The sequence below is a fragment of the Hirundo rustica genome, chromosome 12 (assembly GCF_015227805.2).
Source record: "Hirundo rustica isolate bHirRus1 chromosome 12, bHirRus1.pri.v3, whole genome shotgun sequence".
Taxonomy (NCBI): domain Eukaryota; kingdom Metazoa; phylum Chordata; class Aves; order Passeriformes; family Hirundinidae; genus Hirundo; species Hirundo rustica.
The window spans coordinates 109,516-124,792 of record NC_053461.1 but is presented as its reverse complement, the minus strand read 5'-3'; the positions used below and the strand labels follow the sequence as shown (position 1 = coordinate 124,792).

The 15,277-nt window shown below is 39.1% G+C and overlaps 1 protein-coding gene across 2 annotated transcripts in view; it reads right to left on the bottom strand.

Moving 5' to 3' along the window:
- Nucleotides 1-9,126: 9,126 nt before the first annotated feature.
- The window catches only part of BICD2 (BICD cargo adaptor 2), a 45,472-nt gene continuing 39,321 nt past the window's right edge, over nt 9,127-15,277 (bottom strand). Inside the window, exons 7-8 of one of the 2 annotated variants that reach the window (XM_040076196.1) lie at nt 14,324-14,534; nt 9,127-11,208 (exon numbers count right to left, since the gene is read on the bottom strand). In XM_040076196.1, the coding sequence (XP_039932130.1) occupies nt 11,203-11,208; nt 14,324-14,534 (217 nt within the window). In that variant the 3' untranslated portion in view covers nt 9,127-11,202. Of the gene's footprint in view, nt 14,535-15,277 lie in introns of both variants that reach the window. The other variant, XM_040076195.1, reaches the window with a different exon arrangement.

Below are 15,277 nucleotides of genomic sequence, written 5' to 3'. Positions count from 1 at the left end.
ACAAACTAATGATTTCAGACATTTATTGCTGTAAAAAACAGATACGGCTCTCCTAGATTAGCCCTGTCCTTTAGGACAATGAGGTGAGTTCTCTACAGTGTTTTCACCAGAACAGATGCAAGCTCACCAATCAGTGCTGCATGGTTATCAGGTATAATGGAGATTCAGTAGCAGAAAGAAACTTACAAATTGTCGGAAATTTCCCAGGTTCTTTGCTCTTATGAAAGCAAGGCTCATGCTAAAAAGTGTGAAGCTGAGACAAACTTTATTTTAAGCATTTAAACTTGTTACACCAAATAACTAGCATCCCTTAAAATTACCTATTTATTTCCTGTCCAATTCTTTCCCCACCCCTAGCCAGCATTTTGGTTTGGTTTTTAGGTTGGTGTGGGGTTGTTGTTGTTGTTTTGTTTTGTGGTTTTTTGGTGGTTTTTTTTGGGGGGGAGGGGGGCATTCGTGGTGGTTTTGTTTGTTTGTTTTGGGTTTTGGGGGTGTTTGTTTGTTTGTTTGTTTTGTTGTTGTTTGTTTGGGGTTTTTTTTGGTTTTGTGGTGGTGGGTTTTTATTTTTGTTGGTTGGTTTTCTTCTAGAGAATTGGACCATTTTTTTGTTTAAGCTCTCAGTATCTACAGGCTGAGTATCTGCAGCATTTAATTTGTATGCCTGACCAGAATCAGTCAAGTTATTCTGGACTGAGTTAACAATTTGAGCAAGTTGAAGCCATTGCTGTTTACTAGCAAAATTGTAACGGAGGGTCAGTGTCAGTTTCTTTACATCTGGGAAATAAGTCATGTCTCCAACCAAGGTAAATCGTGTAGAGTCAGAGAGAAGTTTCAGCAGATAAACAACAAAGAAAAGAAGGGCTCTGCTTTGCAGCTGTGCTAGGGATTGGAAGGAATAGAAGCTAAGAAGAAGGTGGTCTGACACTACCAGCAAAAGAGCAAAACGATGTAGATTTGGGAAGACAAAAGAAAATTGCTGGGACATCTCCCCTGAATACTGGAACTTTCTTCCCACCTGAATTGAGAGGCATGCGGTCCTTTAAAACTGTGAGAAGCAAAATTATCCTGGGATCATTTACAGCACAGTTTGTGACTCTTGAGTAACAAGCATGGGATGCCACCTTTCAGAGTAGCAGGCAGTAGATACATATCCAGTTCTGTAAAGCCCTTTTCTTCTAAACTAACAGTCTCAGGTACCTGAGCTGTCTTATGAAGGAAGTCATAAAAGAAACAAGTCTGCCTTGTCAATATTTCTGTCATTTCTGCCAATCACAGTGTTAGTCTCAAAGAAGTTGAAGATTCTGTTAAATACATCAGAAACTGGTTGGAAACCTTCTGCAATGAATTGGGCCTTGCTGAACACCTGAAGATCTTAGTTTTATTGAATCTTAGCTGTGAATTCTACTTTGTGCCCCATGCAATGAACTTCTTTAAGCTTTGAAGCACTGGGCAATGTTCATTGAAGATGGTCTTTATCTTGGGCTGGTTTTAATTGTTTTCAATCCCTTGGTATCTAATGCACATATGTGCAAGAGTAAGAGTAAAGGGCCAATAAATGGAGCGTGAGTGGTTAGCAAAGTTCATACAAATATTTTTTCTCCCCAAAAATAAAAAAGCTGCCTGTCATATTGCATTAAAATTCTGTTACAAGATGAGCTCTCAATACAAAGTCATTCTCCATGGCAGGCATTGCAGTTCAATGAGGATTACCACTGCATGTCCAGGAAAAAAACGTTTAATGAGGGTAAGAATCTTTGAATCTTCTAGATTCAATGAGACATTGAAGACCAAAAAGCCAAGGCTGAGCAAAGACATGGGTTTTGTCTGACATGCTTTTCCTGTAGGAGATGCACATTGTGTTTTGTTCTGGATCATGTAATCCTTGGTGTGACCCTCATGTTCTTTTGCCATCATATGACATGCTACAGCAAACACAGAGTTCCTTTGTGCACAGAGTCCTCATTTATAAATCTTAGAATTTTGATTGGAAGTTTGGGGGTTTTTTCCTTTCTGAAAAGACTACTTTTCATGTGAAAATGAAGATCTGAAGATTACTGTGACGTCTTTTGAGTGTTTGCGCAATCTCATTCTCATGAATTTGCAGCTGAGCCTTTGCACTTGCAGATAAAGCAGAACTGCTTTATTTCTAATTTACAATGAGATTAAACCAGCAAATGAAGACGAAAATGAAAAAAAAAAAAAAAAAAAAAAAGTTTATGGCACCATTGAAACTTACTCTGTTGCTTTTAAATTTGGGGGAAAAAAAAGTCAGAAAGAAATATTTGATCAAAGGTGGTTTTTCAAGACAAAATATTTTTAAGCCAAAACCATACTGTGGTAGTGTTTGGCTTGTTTGGTGTGGTTGTTGTTGTTTGTCTGTTTGTTTGTTTTTAATGATATCTCAGGCAAAAGCAATTCTATTCCACATTCACCCACCCCACTTACCACAGCAGCCAAGAATCCACAGGAAGAAAAACCACAGAACAATATACAGAAATAAGGAACTGCAGAGAAAAGTAAAGCAGTCCTCTATTTGGGACACAGGTCCTATGGCAGCTTTTAAACTCTGGCATGAGATTTTTAAGCTGAGTGGAATAGTATGTTATCTGCACATCATGAAGTACTTGAACTTAAATATATACTGGGGCTTGAATGTTAATTTTTTCTTAGCACTGAGACATTTCCAGTCCTGGACTTTCTAATATCACTGGTATTCTTTATACACTGACTTAACAGGATTTTTTTTTTTTTTCCCCCCATTTAAATTGATTCAGCTCTTTTTAAGGTGATATACTTCAGAGTTGTTATATGGGCTTTCTGAAAGCAGAATTAGGTTCATACAACAGGTAATGAATGATCAGTGCACCACCTGTTTTTGGAGCCTGATCTTCACAGCTGAAAATGTCCTCTATGTCCAAGGAGGGCACAAGAACCATTCTTCATCTTTTAAGTGCTGGGCTGGAGAGAAGAGTAATCCTGTTGCCATTGCTTGACAAAAACCAATGAACTACAAGGGTGGTGGATCCATTCACTTCAGTCACTGGGGTATAAAATGAGGGTGGATCACTAGAAGACTCATAATATGTTGTTTAGAAAGGCTACATTTGATGTGTGACTGTCCATCCTCACAGGAGGGGATGATGAGGATGAGGAGGGGTTGCTGACCTCTAGCTAATAGCCAACATGTGTGACAGACAGCAGAATCCTCACCTGGGTGAGGTCAGTGAGCGTCTCTCTGTTTACTGGCTGTTGCCAGAATACCAGGGTATGACAGTGCATAGTAGTGTTATAGAAACATCTGTGCATAGATAAGGTTCTATTTACTGTGGGTTTGCATTTATGTTTTTAAATTACTTAAAGCTGTCAGCTTGTCAGATATGCACATTAATTTGCAGCAGTGGGGGCGAACTCAGTGATCCAGAAGATCCTTTCAGCTCCTATGTTTATAATTTATTCCTGTATCACATTATAAAGTAAATGAGGAGCTATAGCTTGTCAACATTCAATTAAATACTTTTAAACAACACTGACTTTTGCATTACCTTCAAAAACAAGATATGCTTTATGAATTGAATAATGCATCAAGGGTGATGCATTTCACAATCAGTGACTTCCAGGAACACCAATCCCATTAGTCAAAAGGAAAAAGCACAGAGGTACCTCTAAGTGCTTTTAACTAAGCACAGTCAGTTTGCATCTCCTGTCTTCAAGGAGTCAGTGGGCCAATCCTCGCACAGAAATGTATTGGGTATGGTGGATCAGCACAAACACCTCATGTGACTTTTTCCCAAAAAAAGTTTTTAAAATCAAAGAATCATAGAATGGTTTGGGTTGGAAGTAATCTTAAAGATCATCTCATTCCAACCCATAGATATATATATATATATACACACACACATATATATACACACACACACATATATATATGTACAATTACATAAAGCCTGAACTTCCTTGAAAGTCAGAATTTGTGAGTGGCTTTTTAGCCAAACCACTTTTATTTCTAGATATTTATCTCCCAAAATATATACAAGATTTAGTTTTTACCTTGTGCAGACATTTTGGGTATACTTACTAGACAGGCGATGTTAGACTATCTGTCTTCATACCTGTATTTTCTTAGCTGTCACTCTGATGAGCAAAGGCAGGTTTAAGTAGTGTGGCCTTTACCTAGCAATTCATTTGCGAGGATTAAATACTTTTCCACCAGCAGCAACTGTTCCAGCATATGACTTCACTCACAAGTTAAAAAATACAGTTTGGAGATGAACTGCAGATCCAAGAGTGGAGTTTCTGGTGGAGTACCTTCAAATCTCCGAGAGAAATCAAATCTTTCCAGGACTGCTATTAGCCTTTAATTTTTGATTAAATAGTATCATTATTTATGACTTTTCATGTAGCAGGTTGGTCTACTAGTGAGAATTTGCACCCATTTTAGCAATTTTAGCAGGTATACCACTGGGAGTAATTACTGGCCACTGGCTGCTGGACTCAGCTGGGATGAAATCTTGGCCATGCTGATTGAGGCAGTGCTTTCAGACTCACCGTTATGGATGTGCAAAGGGGAAGGTGCAGACCAAACTCTCACTGGTTGCCAACCACTCTGTCAAACCTGTGACCTAGCGCACAGCTGAAGACAGCTTTTGCTGCCCCAACCCATTCCTGCTATGCATTGAAATTAAAAAGCAGGGCAAGTTCTATGCACAACAGATCCTGCGCGAGTCCAGAGTAGTTATGTGACATACGGACACACGATGAATACTCAGGAAGTGAACTGGGTTACCAGAGTAATAAAAAAACAAACAAACAAACAAACAAAAAAACCCACACACACACCAAAAAAAAAAACCCTGAAAACTTCTTCACAACTGTGATTCCCTTTATTTTCTGTCATGTGACTCTGGATAATCACTTGCAGCACTGGCATCCATTTATAAAGCTCCATACTCCTGAGCTGCCAAGCCAGTGACATGCTGAAAGGGCAAGAAATACATCTAAGGTGAGCTGTACAAAACCATGGGTAACCATGGCAAACCTGAACGAAAAGAAGGGCAGGGGTGAACGGGAGAATTCTTGAGACAAAAGTCAAATCTTTTAGTGTGGAAGAAGTGTGACCAGCTTTGATCTGCTCTCAGCTCCCATTTTCCTTGAAGCAGAAGAGGGTCCTGTGAACAGGTAAGCCCTGCTGGCTGGTGCTGCCTGGCGCTCTCCGGTGTCCCTGGCCCTGTCTGGCACTGCCATCTCGTGTTCTCTCCCAGAACTGCTTTCTGATCACACACAGCTGCCAGTAATTCTATTCTGCATGTTCAGGCATAAGGCTCATATCCCTTTTATGTTTCTTAATATTTTTCAGCTCCCACCACGCATTCTCCTCCCTTCATGTAGACCACAGCCAATGTTATTCTCCGAGCTGACTTCCAAAGGGAGTTGCTCTGCACATTCAGCAACTGGGTAATTATGTGTATTGGTGAGAGATGGTAACTGGGAATTCTGCCCCTATGGAGAAAGACAAAACCACAAGGAACTTACTTTGACAAACTGAATATTATTTTTGAGACCTGTTACTAAACAACCTCTTAAATACCAGCTAAAAAGAATTAATGCTTTTCCCATCTTAATAAGGCAGGGTAATTTTAGGGTACTCCTTAGAGCCAGGTAAGATCACACGATAAAACCTCCCTCTGACGCTGTCCATGGCACGTCAGCATTCTGCTCCCTGACAGAGACATCTGGAGAGAGATTTCTGCTCCGGCTCTAGGACTCTGATACGTGGCTCAATAAAGGTTTGTTGTTCATCTGGCAATAGCAGAAAGCTGATGTTTCACTGCTCGATCAAATATTTCATTCATTATCTCTTGATAAAGTTTTGAGTTGCATTAATTTGAATCCCAGGGTAGAAACTGCAGAGGAAAAAAAGCTAAGCAACATTTGAGATTAGTAGAAGCTGCCTGAATGTTTAGTCAATATAATTAGAAGTAACTGTCATAGTTAGGAGCAGTCTCACCACCAGAAATTAAGGGGAAAATATTTGTTATTATGGAACTGCCAAATTGAGTGTTTTCCCTAAATTTAAGTTAGCATGTATCTGAATGCTGAGACAATGTTGAACTGTAAATTTCTGTGTAAAAAATAGGGAGTAAATTTTGTGGAGAAGATATAGAACAAACTATGTCAAGCAATATGAAGAAGTGTGTAGTTAAATGAATTGTTTCTTATTCTCACCTTAAACTTAATAATGGAGAATTGTAATTTCTCAAATAGGCTGCTGTTTGAAAAGCAGAAATGATCAGTTTCAAAAGAAGATTTTAAAATGCTGTTATTTGGAATGGATCATGTATTTGCTAGTGAGAATTCATTTTTAAAAGTTTTGTACTTTTGGCATTTTTTTCCTCTTATGATTGCTTTAAAACCATATAGTAAGTCATCAGTGTGGAATTTTCTCCTGCCTGTTAAGCCTGCAATAATATTTTAGCCCAGGATATTCACAGCCCAAATGTCCATCTACTGACATTTATTTTAAAAGGAAACAGAGATGCTCCAAATATATAAAATTGTTCAAAATTCTTGCAACATAAAGAGAATCACATGGATACATTTGGCCTACACAGAGTGTCCTTCTAATATGACACGATTCAGTCAAAAGCTACAGTATTTGGGGGTTCTGCCTTGAAAGACATTTTCAGCTTAGTTAAATCTTTATTCTCATGAGGTTGGTGGAGGTCTGGACATGCACTAATTCACCTCAGCCTGCCTTACACTCACCTCATCTCCAAGCTTTGCTTATGTATGTAACTTTCACCTGTAAGTAACACATTACATACATTGTCCTACTTAAATGTCAATATAGATTTGGTCTAAATTTTAAAATTTTTCTCTTTCCTTTTAAAGGTTTTCTTCAGCCTAGTCACAAAAATCAGCTTTCATTACACTTCTCCCGCTCAGTATTACCTTTGCTTCAAAAGTACTCTAACATCTAGAACCAGATCCAGCTTGTTAGCTGGCTTTCATGGTTTTTTTTAATTTTTTAAATAGCTGCTAGGGCATTTTGCAACCCCTTCACCTGATAACTAGCAAAGCTGATGGCTTAGTCCAGGAGCAGCACGTCCCAAAGTCACAGGGCTGGGTAAGCGGCATGTTACGTCTGAGATATGAGGATGAGGAAAAACGTTCCCCCCGCTCCCTCCCCAGCTGTGATAGCTCCTTCTTGGAGAAATTTGCACTGGGAAGCAGCATCTTCCCCTCCTTTCCTGGGAAAGGACAGATGAACCTATCTTTTGAGTGGTTTGAATATGAGTGATTTTCCCAACAACGACTAATGAATGTTTGCTTGAAGCTTTTGTAGATAAACATTCAAAATAGCACTCAAAAATAATAATATACTCCGAATAATCATTAACTAGCTGCTTCGCTTGGTTATGAGCTCCCAGAGGTGACCTTTATCGTTTTTAATTATTTCTTCAAAGTTCTTGAAGATGCAAAAATACCTTTTCCTCATCCTGTAGGTCCATCTACTACATCAGCCTTTAAAAATTACAAGAATGTAAATAAATTTTTGAAACACTAACTACTGTAAATATTTGTCTAGCTGAATTTTACCATGTTGTCTACTGAGATCTCCAAAAAGCACCTCTGCCTTAATTTTCATTGCCTTCATCCTACAAAACCAGGTACCTGGGAACTTCCAGGTGCCTGATCATTAGGCATCTCCGTACATCCAGAAATCTGCCCTGTTCCTCTTTCTGGAAGTGAGCAATTTGTTTTCAAGCCTCATTTGGAAGAAACAAAGGATCACTGCTGAATTACTAACTCCATAGCAAGCAGGAGTGTGACATTTGCTGGCAGATTCCTCTCCCAGAGACCTAACTCCAGCCTTATCTGCAGCTGGAATGCTGAACCCACCCTCCATCTCTGCAGAGGCAACATTTCCCCCAGGGCTTAGGGAGGGAATTCTTCTATACAGAAAAGAGTCAAAGAAATTAATGTTTTAGTCAATAGCCATTCACTAGACAAGCTTTTAATGTAAATACTCTCCTTTGGCTGTCTTCTCATTTTCTTTCTTACTATTCTTCTTGAATCACCCTGTTTTACTGTTTCACAGGTCAGCTCTCACGTGCGTGCAGATGGATTTACATATTTCTTCTGTAGATTGTCCTGCAGGTAAAGCTCCTCTTATAGATAATGCAGATGTCTACAAGCAGGGCAAGTATCCCCGCACACATGCTCTGCTACTTCACTGCATACCCCTGAGCAAGTGTTTACAATGCCTAGGGAAAAACTGGCATCTTGTGCTCCAGCTATAAATTATGTTGATGAGCTGGTTTCATGCAGCTGACTGCTACCAGGTAAGAGAAACAATCAGCAGAATGGTTCTGAGAATCCTACCTGGGGGCACAAGAGTTGTTAAACTAGAGTATAAAACCATATTTAATGTTTCTAGGAGACAATATGATGTCATTAATCCAGGAACATCTTTGTATTGATAGGGCAAACCCCAGCCTTGCCCTCAGAGTTGTGGCATTCTCCTTTGCAGGATTTTTGTGAGTTTGTTTGCTAATTCTACTGGACAAACATCAATGCATTTTCATAGAATCCCTGACAGGTTGGAAGGGATTTCAAAGACTATCTTCTTCCAGCCCCCCGCCATGAGCAGGGGCATCTCCACTTGAACACGGTGCTTAGGGAACACTGCCGGGCCAGGAAATACTTCCAGGGACATGTTCAGGGTGAGGCTGGATGGAGCCCTACGAATATGTGAGTATTTTGGAGAGTATATGAGAAATTAAGATGTAATTTCAGGATGACTTGTCACCACAGCCTTAGTCCTACTCTTACCTTCCCTGTATCAGTAGTACAAGTGTTTGCAAGGCTATTCAGTGATACACATTAAACCGGTCTGATCCAGGCCAAAACTAATCCATGAAGATGTCATGGAATAGGAGAGGATGGTGCCCCCTGAATGTAGCACAAATAATTAATTTTCTAGTTCTGCAGAAAATTTCATGTGACGTATTCAGTTTCTTTCAGATAAAAATCAGTATTTATTTAGGCCCCGGCTGAAAATCCCTTCAGCAGACGACTTAAACCAGCACCTTCTCAAACCACAAAACCAACAAGCAGAACACGCAGTTCCTTTTGTCTTTTATTGTTCCTGCCAATGTGACTACCTTTACGCAGGCACATTGCTTTCCTAGATTAAAAACTGTTTTATTAATCTGGAAGCAGTGTTTTGACTTCCACCCCTCCTCCTAAGGTTATCCAATTAACACACGGTTATCCTTTTAAGAAGTTTAACTTTTCTGTTTTTCAGATCTGTGTAAAGGTTACTTGGCAAGAATACATGCACAGGACGTTAAATGGAGACCAACCCACCACTAAAAGGTAATGCACATAGAACATAATACAGTACTTTGACATCATTTCAAATAAATACCCACATACAAATGTAGTAATTTTAAATGCAACAATATTTCTTATGAATCAATAGTGTAACAGAAAATGTAAATAAAAGTCCCCACATCTAGGAATAATAATGCTTTTCCCAGCAAACAGAACTCTTTTCTGCACTGTCAATATTAGTTCAATTTGTTCTTTTTTTGAGAAGTGGGAAGGCTCCCCTCCAGCAAGTACCAATTTAATTATCCACGTGAGCCTCGGCAAGCCATTGAGAACCTGGCATGGCTTGTTGATGCGCTTCTCTGTTTCTGTTTGCTGAAATCACAATTAGATACAACATGCAAAAGAGATCCCGATGTGCTGTGGTTCACATCTGCACACAGCGCTGTGGCTCCTGCCCCCACCACCACCCACAGACAGCGACATTCCCAATGCGTTCCCGGACTGATACCATGAATGTGGTCATACACTGCTCATCTGCTCAACATGAGTCCATTTGGTTCCCAAAGTGCAGTTGGGTTTGTTCAGGTTTGTGGTTTTGATTTTTTTCCCCTCTATACCCCTGAATTCGCAAGGATTTGCATGATGAAATATCATTGACTAACAGAATTTTTTACAATTCCTTGAATATATAAACTCTATAGTAAGCCTACCATTAAAAATGTGCGAAACGGGAGTTCACTTTTCACTTATTGCTCCACATCTTTAACAAATTCCAAAACAGCCATTCCATTCCTCCTAAGTGACAGGACTTAGCCTACACTACTCTAAGAGTCTCCCTTCAAAATGATCAAAGGCACTACTGGCAATAATGAGTGACAGAAAGGCGCTGGCAGATAACACCCAATCACTGACCACTTTAGAATTTTTCTTTCTAAATGTACCATAATTTGGCACAATAAAATGAAAAAGTAACAAAACAATTCCAATTTGGAATTTAAATGGTATAGTTGTATAAAATTCTGTTAATCGATAATACTTCAACTACCTAAAACCCAGGAATTCTGGAATTTTTATGTAATACTACTTATTTAATATTTTTCAAGTGCCTATTACTATTTTAACCAGAGCACAGTCAAGTTTTCTTCTTGTTACATTGAACTATTCCTAAGAATAATAATACAGTATGAAAAAAACCCCAGAATTTGAATACCCTGGATTTCTTAATGAACATGGCAGTTAAAAAAAATCAGTAATTTAAACATATAAAGCATAACATTTTAATAAAAAAAAAAAAAGATGCTGAAGCACAGCACATAGTTTAGCAGAGCTCCTGCTTTTTGTTCAAACTCTTTTCTAATCACAATCTAGAGCCCCCCCCAAATCTCTGCCACATGCTGATATAATTCATAAGTCACAACTTTCAAATTGGAGAGAGACTATGAGCACAAACAACTGCATTTATATAAACTCATCTACATAAGGAATTAAAGAAGCTGAAGAAAAATATCAAAAGTGCACAGGTTTAGCAATCAGGTAAAAAATGAGCATCTGCAATGAAGTAAATTCCCCCATCCAACATTTCTAGGAGAGTAAAGACTAATATGGTGAGCATTACATTTGAAGTAGGTTTCTTCAGCACTTGTAAGGTTTCTTACTGCAGCAGCACTTATAGGTAAAGCTTGTTTGTTTTATAACTTCAGGCAGTAAGGGAAGGTTTCAGGCAGTATATAGGAAAAGGTGTTTTCAAAAGTTAGGATCAGGTCAGTGGTTTCCATTCTGTGTGCAATGGGCCACCACTTTGAACCACAGTGAGGAGGGCTAAGAAATGCTGTTGCACTGTTGGAAAGGCCTTCTCCAGGGACTACTCTAAAGCTGAAAAATGGAAAAATAAAATAGCATTAGGAAAAAAAAAATCAGTGTTTATTTCTAAATCAACTGAAAACCTAACCCCATCCATGTGCTGCACAGGCAGGTTAGTTGGCTGTGGGTCTATTAGCTGGCTGGGGGAACAGCAGCCACTCCAGCTCGCAGATACCTTCCCACTGGGTGAACAAGACTTTGTGGGCGCAGCCTGGAAGCAATAGCTTTGCAGGAAGAAGGATTCTTACAAGTACTGAATAAAGCTTTGCTCTTCAAGCATAAGTTAAAAGCAGTGAGCGTGCGAGAACTGTTTTCAGTGAAGCTTTAGGTTCTCCAGAAACATGCAGGTCAGTATATCATGCAGGCCCTATGCAGAGAATCATTCAGAACAGCCTGCTTACAGAGGTAGGTGATGGTTTAAGAAATTTTCCATGCTTTACTCTAACCCACTGAGACTGATATGAAAGACTTACAGCAAATGAAAATCTCAAGAAAATGTTAATCAATAATTAAAAGACTCAGTCTTAAATATTACCTAAAAATACAAACAGCAGGATCAAGTCACTTTACACCATTCAATAGTTCTTTTTCTGACAGGATAAACCATACAGGTGAGAGACTCAAACAGCAGTCAGGCTGGTTCTTAGGGTTTTTTAAATATTTGCAGAAATGACTGAAGATGGAAATTATCACTATGGCTATTGGGCTAATAGCAAAATTGTTTATACTTGGAACTGAAAGAATAAGCCAAGCCTGAAAGCAGTAGTCACTGTCTGGTAACACCAAAATTGTTACAGAAAATTCCAACTAATTTGAAAAGAAACCTAATAATGCACTCAATTAGTTTCTCCAGCTTACCTTTTTGCCATCAGTATTTCACAGAAGTACTGTCACTAGAGACATGGAAGCAGTGAGAACTGTGTTAAAGCTCCCTACTATGGTGGAAGCAGAATTGTTACTGAGTCTATTAGAGCAGAGAAAGTTAGCACTCAAAGGCCTGCTTTCGCCGTGTATTTTTAAATTGTACTTAATGTAGGAATGAGAAGAATAAAGGCCTTTTGGAAGATTGTGCAGCAAAGAGAAAAGCAGGATTGAAAATTACAAAAGATGTCTCTTCTAAAATATCAAGCCTGCTAGTTAGCAATATTAAAGCTCAAATTCAGGAGACTTCAGTATTTTCTAAAAGAAGCAATAACAGACACACAGGGCCTAGTTTCTAAAACCAGAATTGAAATTTGTTTAAACCCCAAGCAGTCATGTTTTAAAATGTATTAGAATTTAATCACTTGAGGTTTTTTTTCTTCAAGATCAATAAACACAATTTGGCTCTGTGCTGCAGCATTTCCATGGTTCCCAGCTTTGTAGCAAAGTTCCATTTGTTTCAAATCTCACTATATTAATTTAGAACACTTCCCCCCAACATGCCTAAAAATATCTGGGAAGCCAAAATCTCCCATGGTTTCCCCTCAGTGGGAAAACCAGCCATGCTCTTATTAGATTCTGTTAGCACTGGCGTATCTCCTGCGTGCGCACAGAGCAAGCTGTGAGTATCAACAGGGACAGGCAGGGGAGCACAACCACAGCACAGGGTTAGAATGGCTTTGGGAACCACACTCTCAAGCACTCACCAGCACAGGCTCACATTTCTTTTTGTAACACTACAGGCATACAAAAGTATTTGAAAGGGTACAAAATGAACAGGGCTTTACATTAAAATAAAGTCTGAGGCTAGGCACTTCAAACTCCGGGTTAAACAAAGAACTGTGCCTTTCAATGCTCCACAAATTTTCCACAATTTTAGAAGCAACATTTTCAATCTTCTTCTCTTATGTAGGCACCAATTAGAAAGTACACTTTATACTATCAAGCTTATTGTAATTAAGCGGGTAAAAAGGCCCCTTAAAAGTTCTGTATCAGACAAAGGTTTGTTTGTTTCTAAAGATTAGTAAGTTCACTAAGCTACTTCATAAAACATTATTAGCAGGATGATCTGGATCAATTTCCTGTGCCTCTAATGTGGAGCCCTGTGAAACACATGGCTCGCATATGGAATGCAGTATCTTCTGTGTACTAAAAAAAAAACGGTAAGAGCTCTGAAATGCTACCTATTTAGGTTAATATTGAGAGCTGAGAAAAACTGTGACGAACAACGCTAGACCATAGTCACATTATTTCTACACATACATATTGTGTGGCTACAGGTTCTCTCCTGTACAGGATATCTCACACGGGTTCTTTCCAAAGTGTTATGCTTGCAAGGAGCAACATAAGACCACACAGATCCTTTCAGGACATAACTTCTTAAAGAGAAACTGTCTACCAGGCAGAATCCCAATTAACATTTTAAATTTCGTATCAGATTGAGTTAATATTGCATATTTTTAATATAAATGTGCAAGCTTCTTCTGATTATCCCTCTGAAGAGAGGGACACAGAGTGTAGATAATGTACCAAGTTTTTGTCTAGCTTTTATAGCCTATAAAGGCTTTAGGACTTTGGTTAGTGGTGGTACAACATCAAGTATTTAACATCTGCTACAACAGGCAAATTAAGTTTGACTTCAGTTTCCAAATGCTTTGCATTCCCAAGACATAGCTCTAATTTTAACCTTTGATTTTCACCACTTAAGCCACAGTAACAAGGAAGGTTTTCTGTTTGTTTCTGCCTATGAAAGCATTTATTGAAGTATGCTGCAACCCTGGAGAAAGGATCACATTTGTGCTATACAAACTACAGTAAGTAACACCAGATATATACTCTATCAGGTGTACTCTTAACACTTACCATAAACAGCAAACCCCGGACATGTTAATTGTGGAAAAAGCTAACTGCTTTCCACTATTAACTTGTTAATAGCATCCCCATACTTATGCATTAGTTACAGTTACGACCACCGTAATACAGTCTATATTACCTGGTTCAGCAATATACTAGTATGAGTCAACTCACTGTGACGTTAGATAACGGGGATTTACGCTGACAGTTACAGCATAAAATAAGATGCAGAATATGGTTTTTCTAGACATGTGTCCTAGTCACAATAGATTTTGTATTTCTCACTACAAAACACCTGGTTGTTCAAGACAGATCCTTCAGACCTGTCTCCACAGGACCGAACGTGACTTACACTGGGGTTACTGCCCTTGGCTTTGGAGGCAGACTTTGTGCGCACCCTTTTGGACTGCTCGTGGTCCAGTTCCAAATGCTCCAGGCGCTGCGTCAAGGCCAGTTTCTGTTGGATAGCCATCCGAAGCAAGGAGTTTAGAGTCTTCTTCTCATCTTCAGCTGCTGCAAGTTGCCGCTGCATTTCATCCAGCTGTGTGACATATTCATCGCATCTGCAGTGAAATACATCAACCTTTAGCAATCCTGGTTCTATTATAAACACCTTCCAATCCAAGCCCTTGTGCCCAGCCTCTACAGCAATGATAGCTTTGCAGCTGCTTACAAACACACTCTTAAACATGAATTTCAACTAAACTTGTAGAAAACCACAACTGCTTCTCATTGGGGTTCTTAAAAACTCATACTCAGCACTTCATGTTTGTGCCTTTCCAGATGGCATATAATTAACAGCCTCCTTGGAGAGCAGAAGTGTGAAGCCTGATGCAACTGTACTGATGTCTGAATGTCAGTGAGATGTTCTCCCGTAGCAAATAGACCTCATGCAGTCATACTGCTTTTGCCTCTGCTTACAGTGGCTCTAAGCTTTGGGTTGGAAAGGGTCTGAGGGCAGCAACAGCAGCGTTGTGAAATGGCCACCTGAACTGTGCCATCTGTTACTTTATACAAAGTCCAAGTAACAAATCTCCAGTGGTGACTGAACAGCACTTAAAAACAAGCATCTTTCAGAATTCTACTTTAATCTCCTCTGATTATGCTATAAGTAGTGGCTGTCTTCTCAACAGCAAGCGTACTTTATTTAATTGTTCTCACCATCAAAAATCAAATTTAAAACAATTAAAAGTACTGAGTTAGTGGGAAGGCTGCGGTAAAGCTGTATGAGGTTGTTCTATCTACAGTCATTGTCACTGAGCCTGGAAGCTGCTTAACTTGCACCATGAACAATTTAAAAAATTAA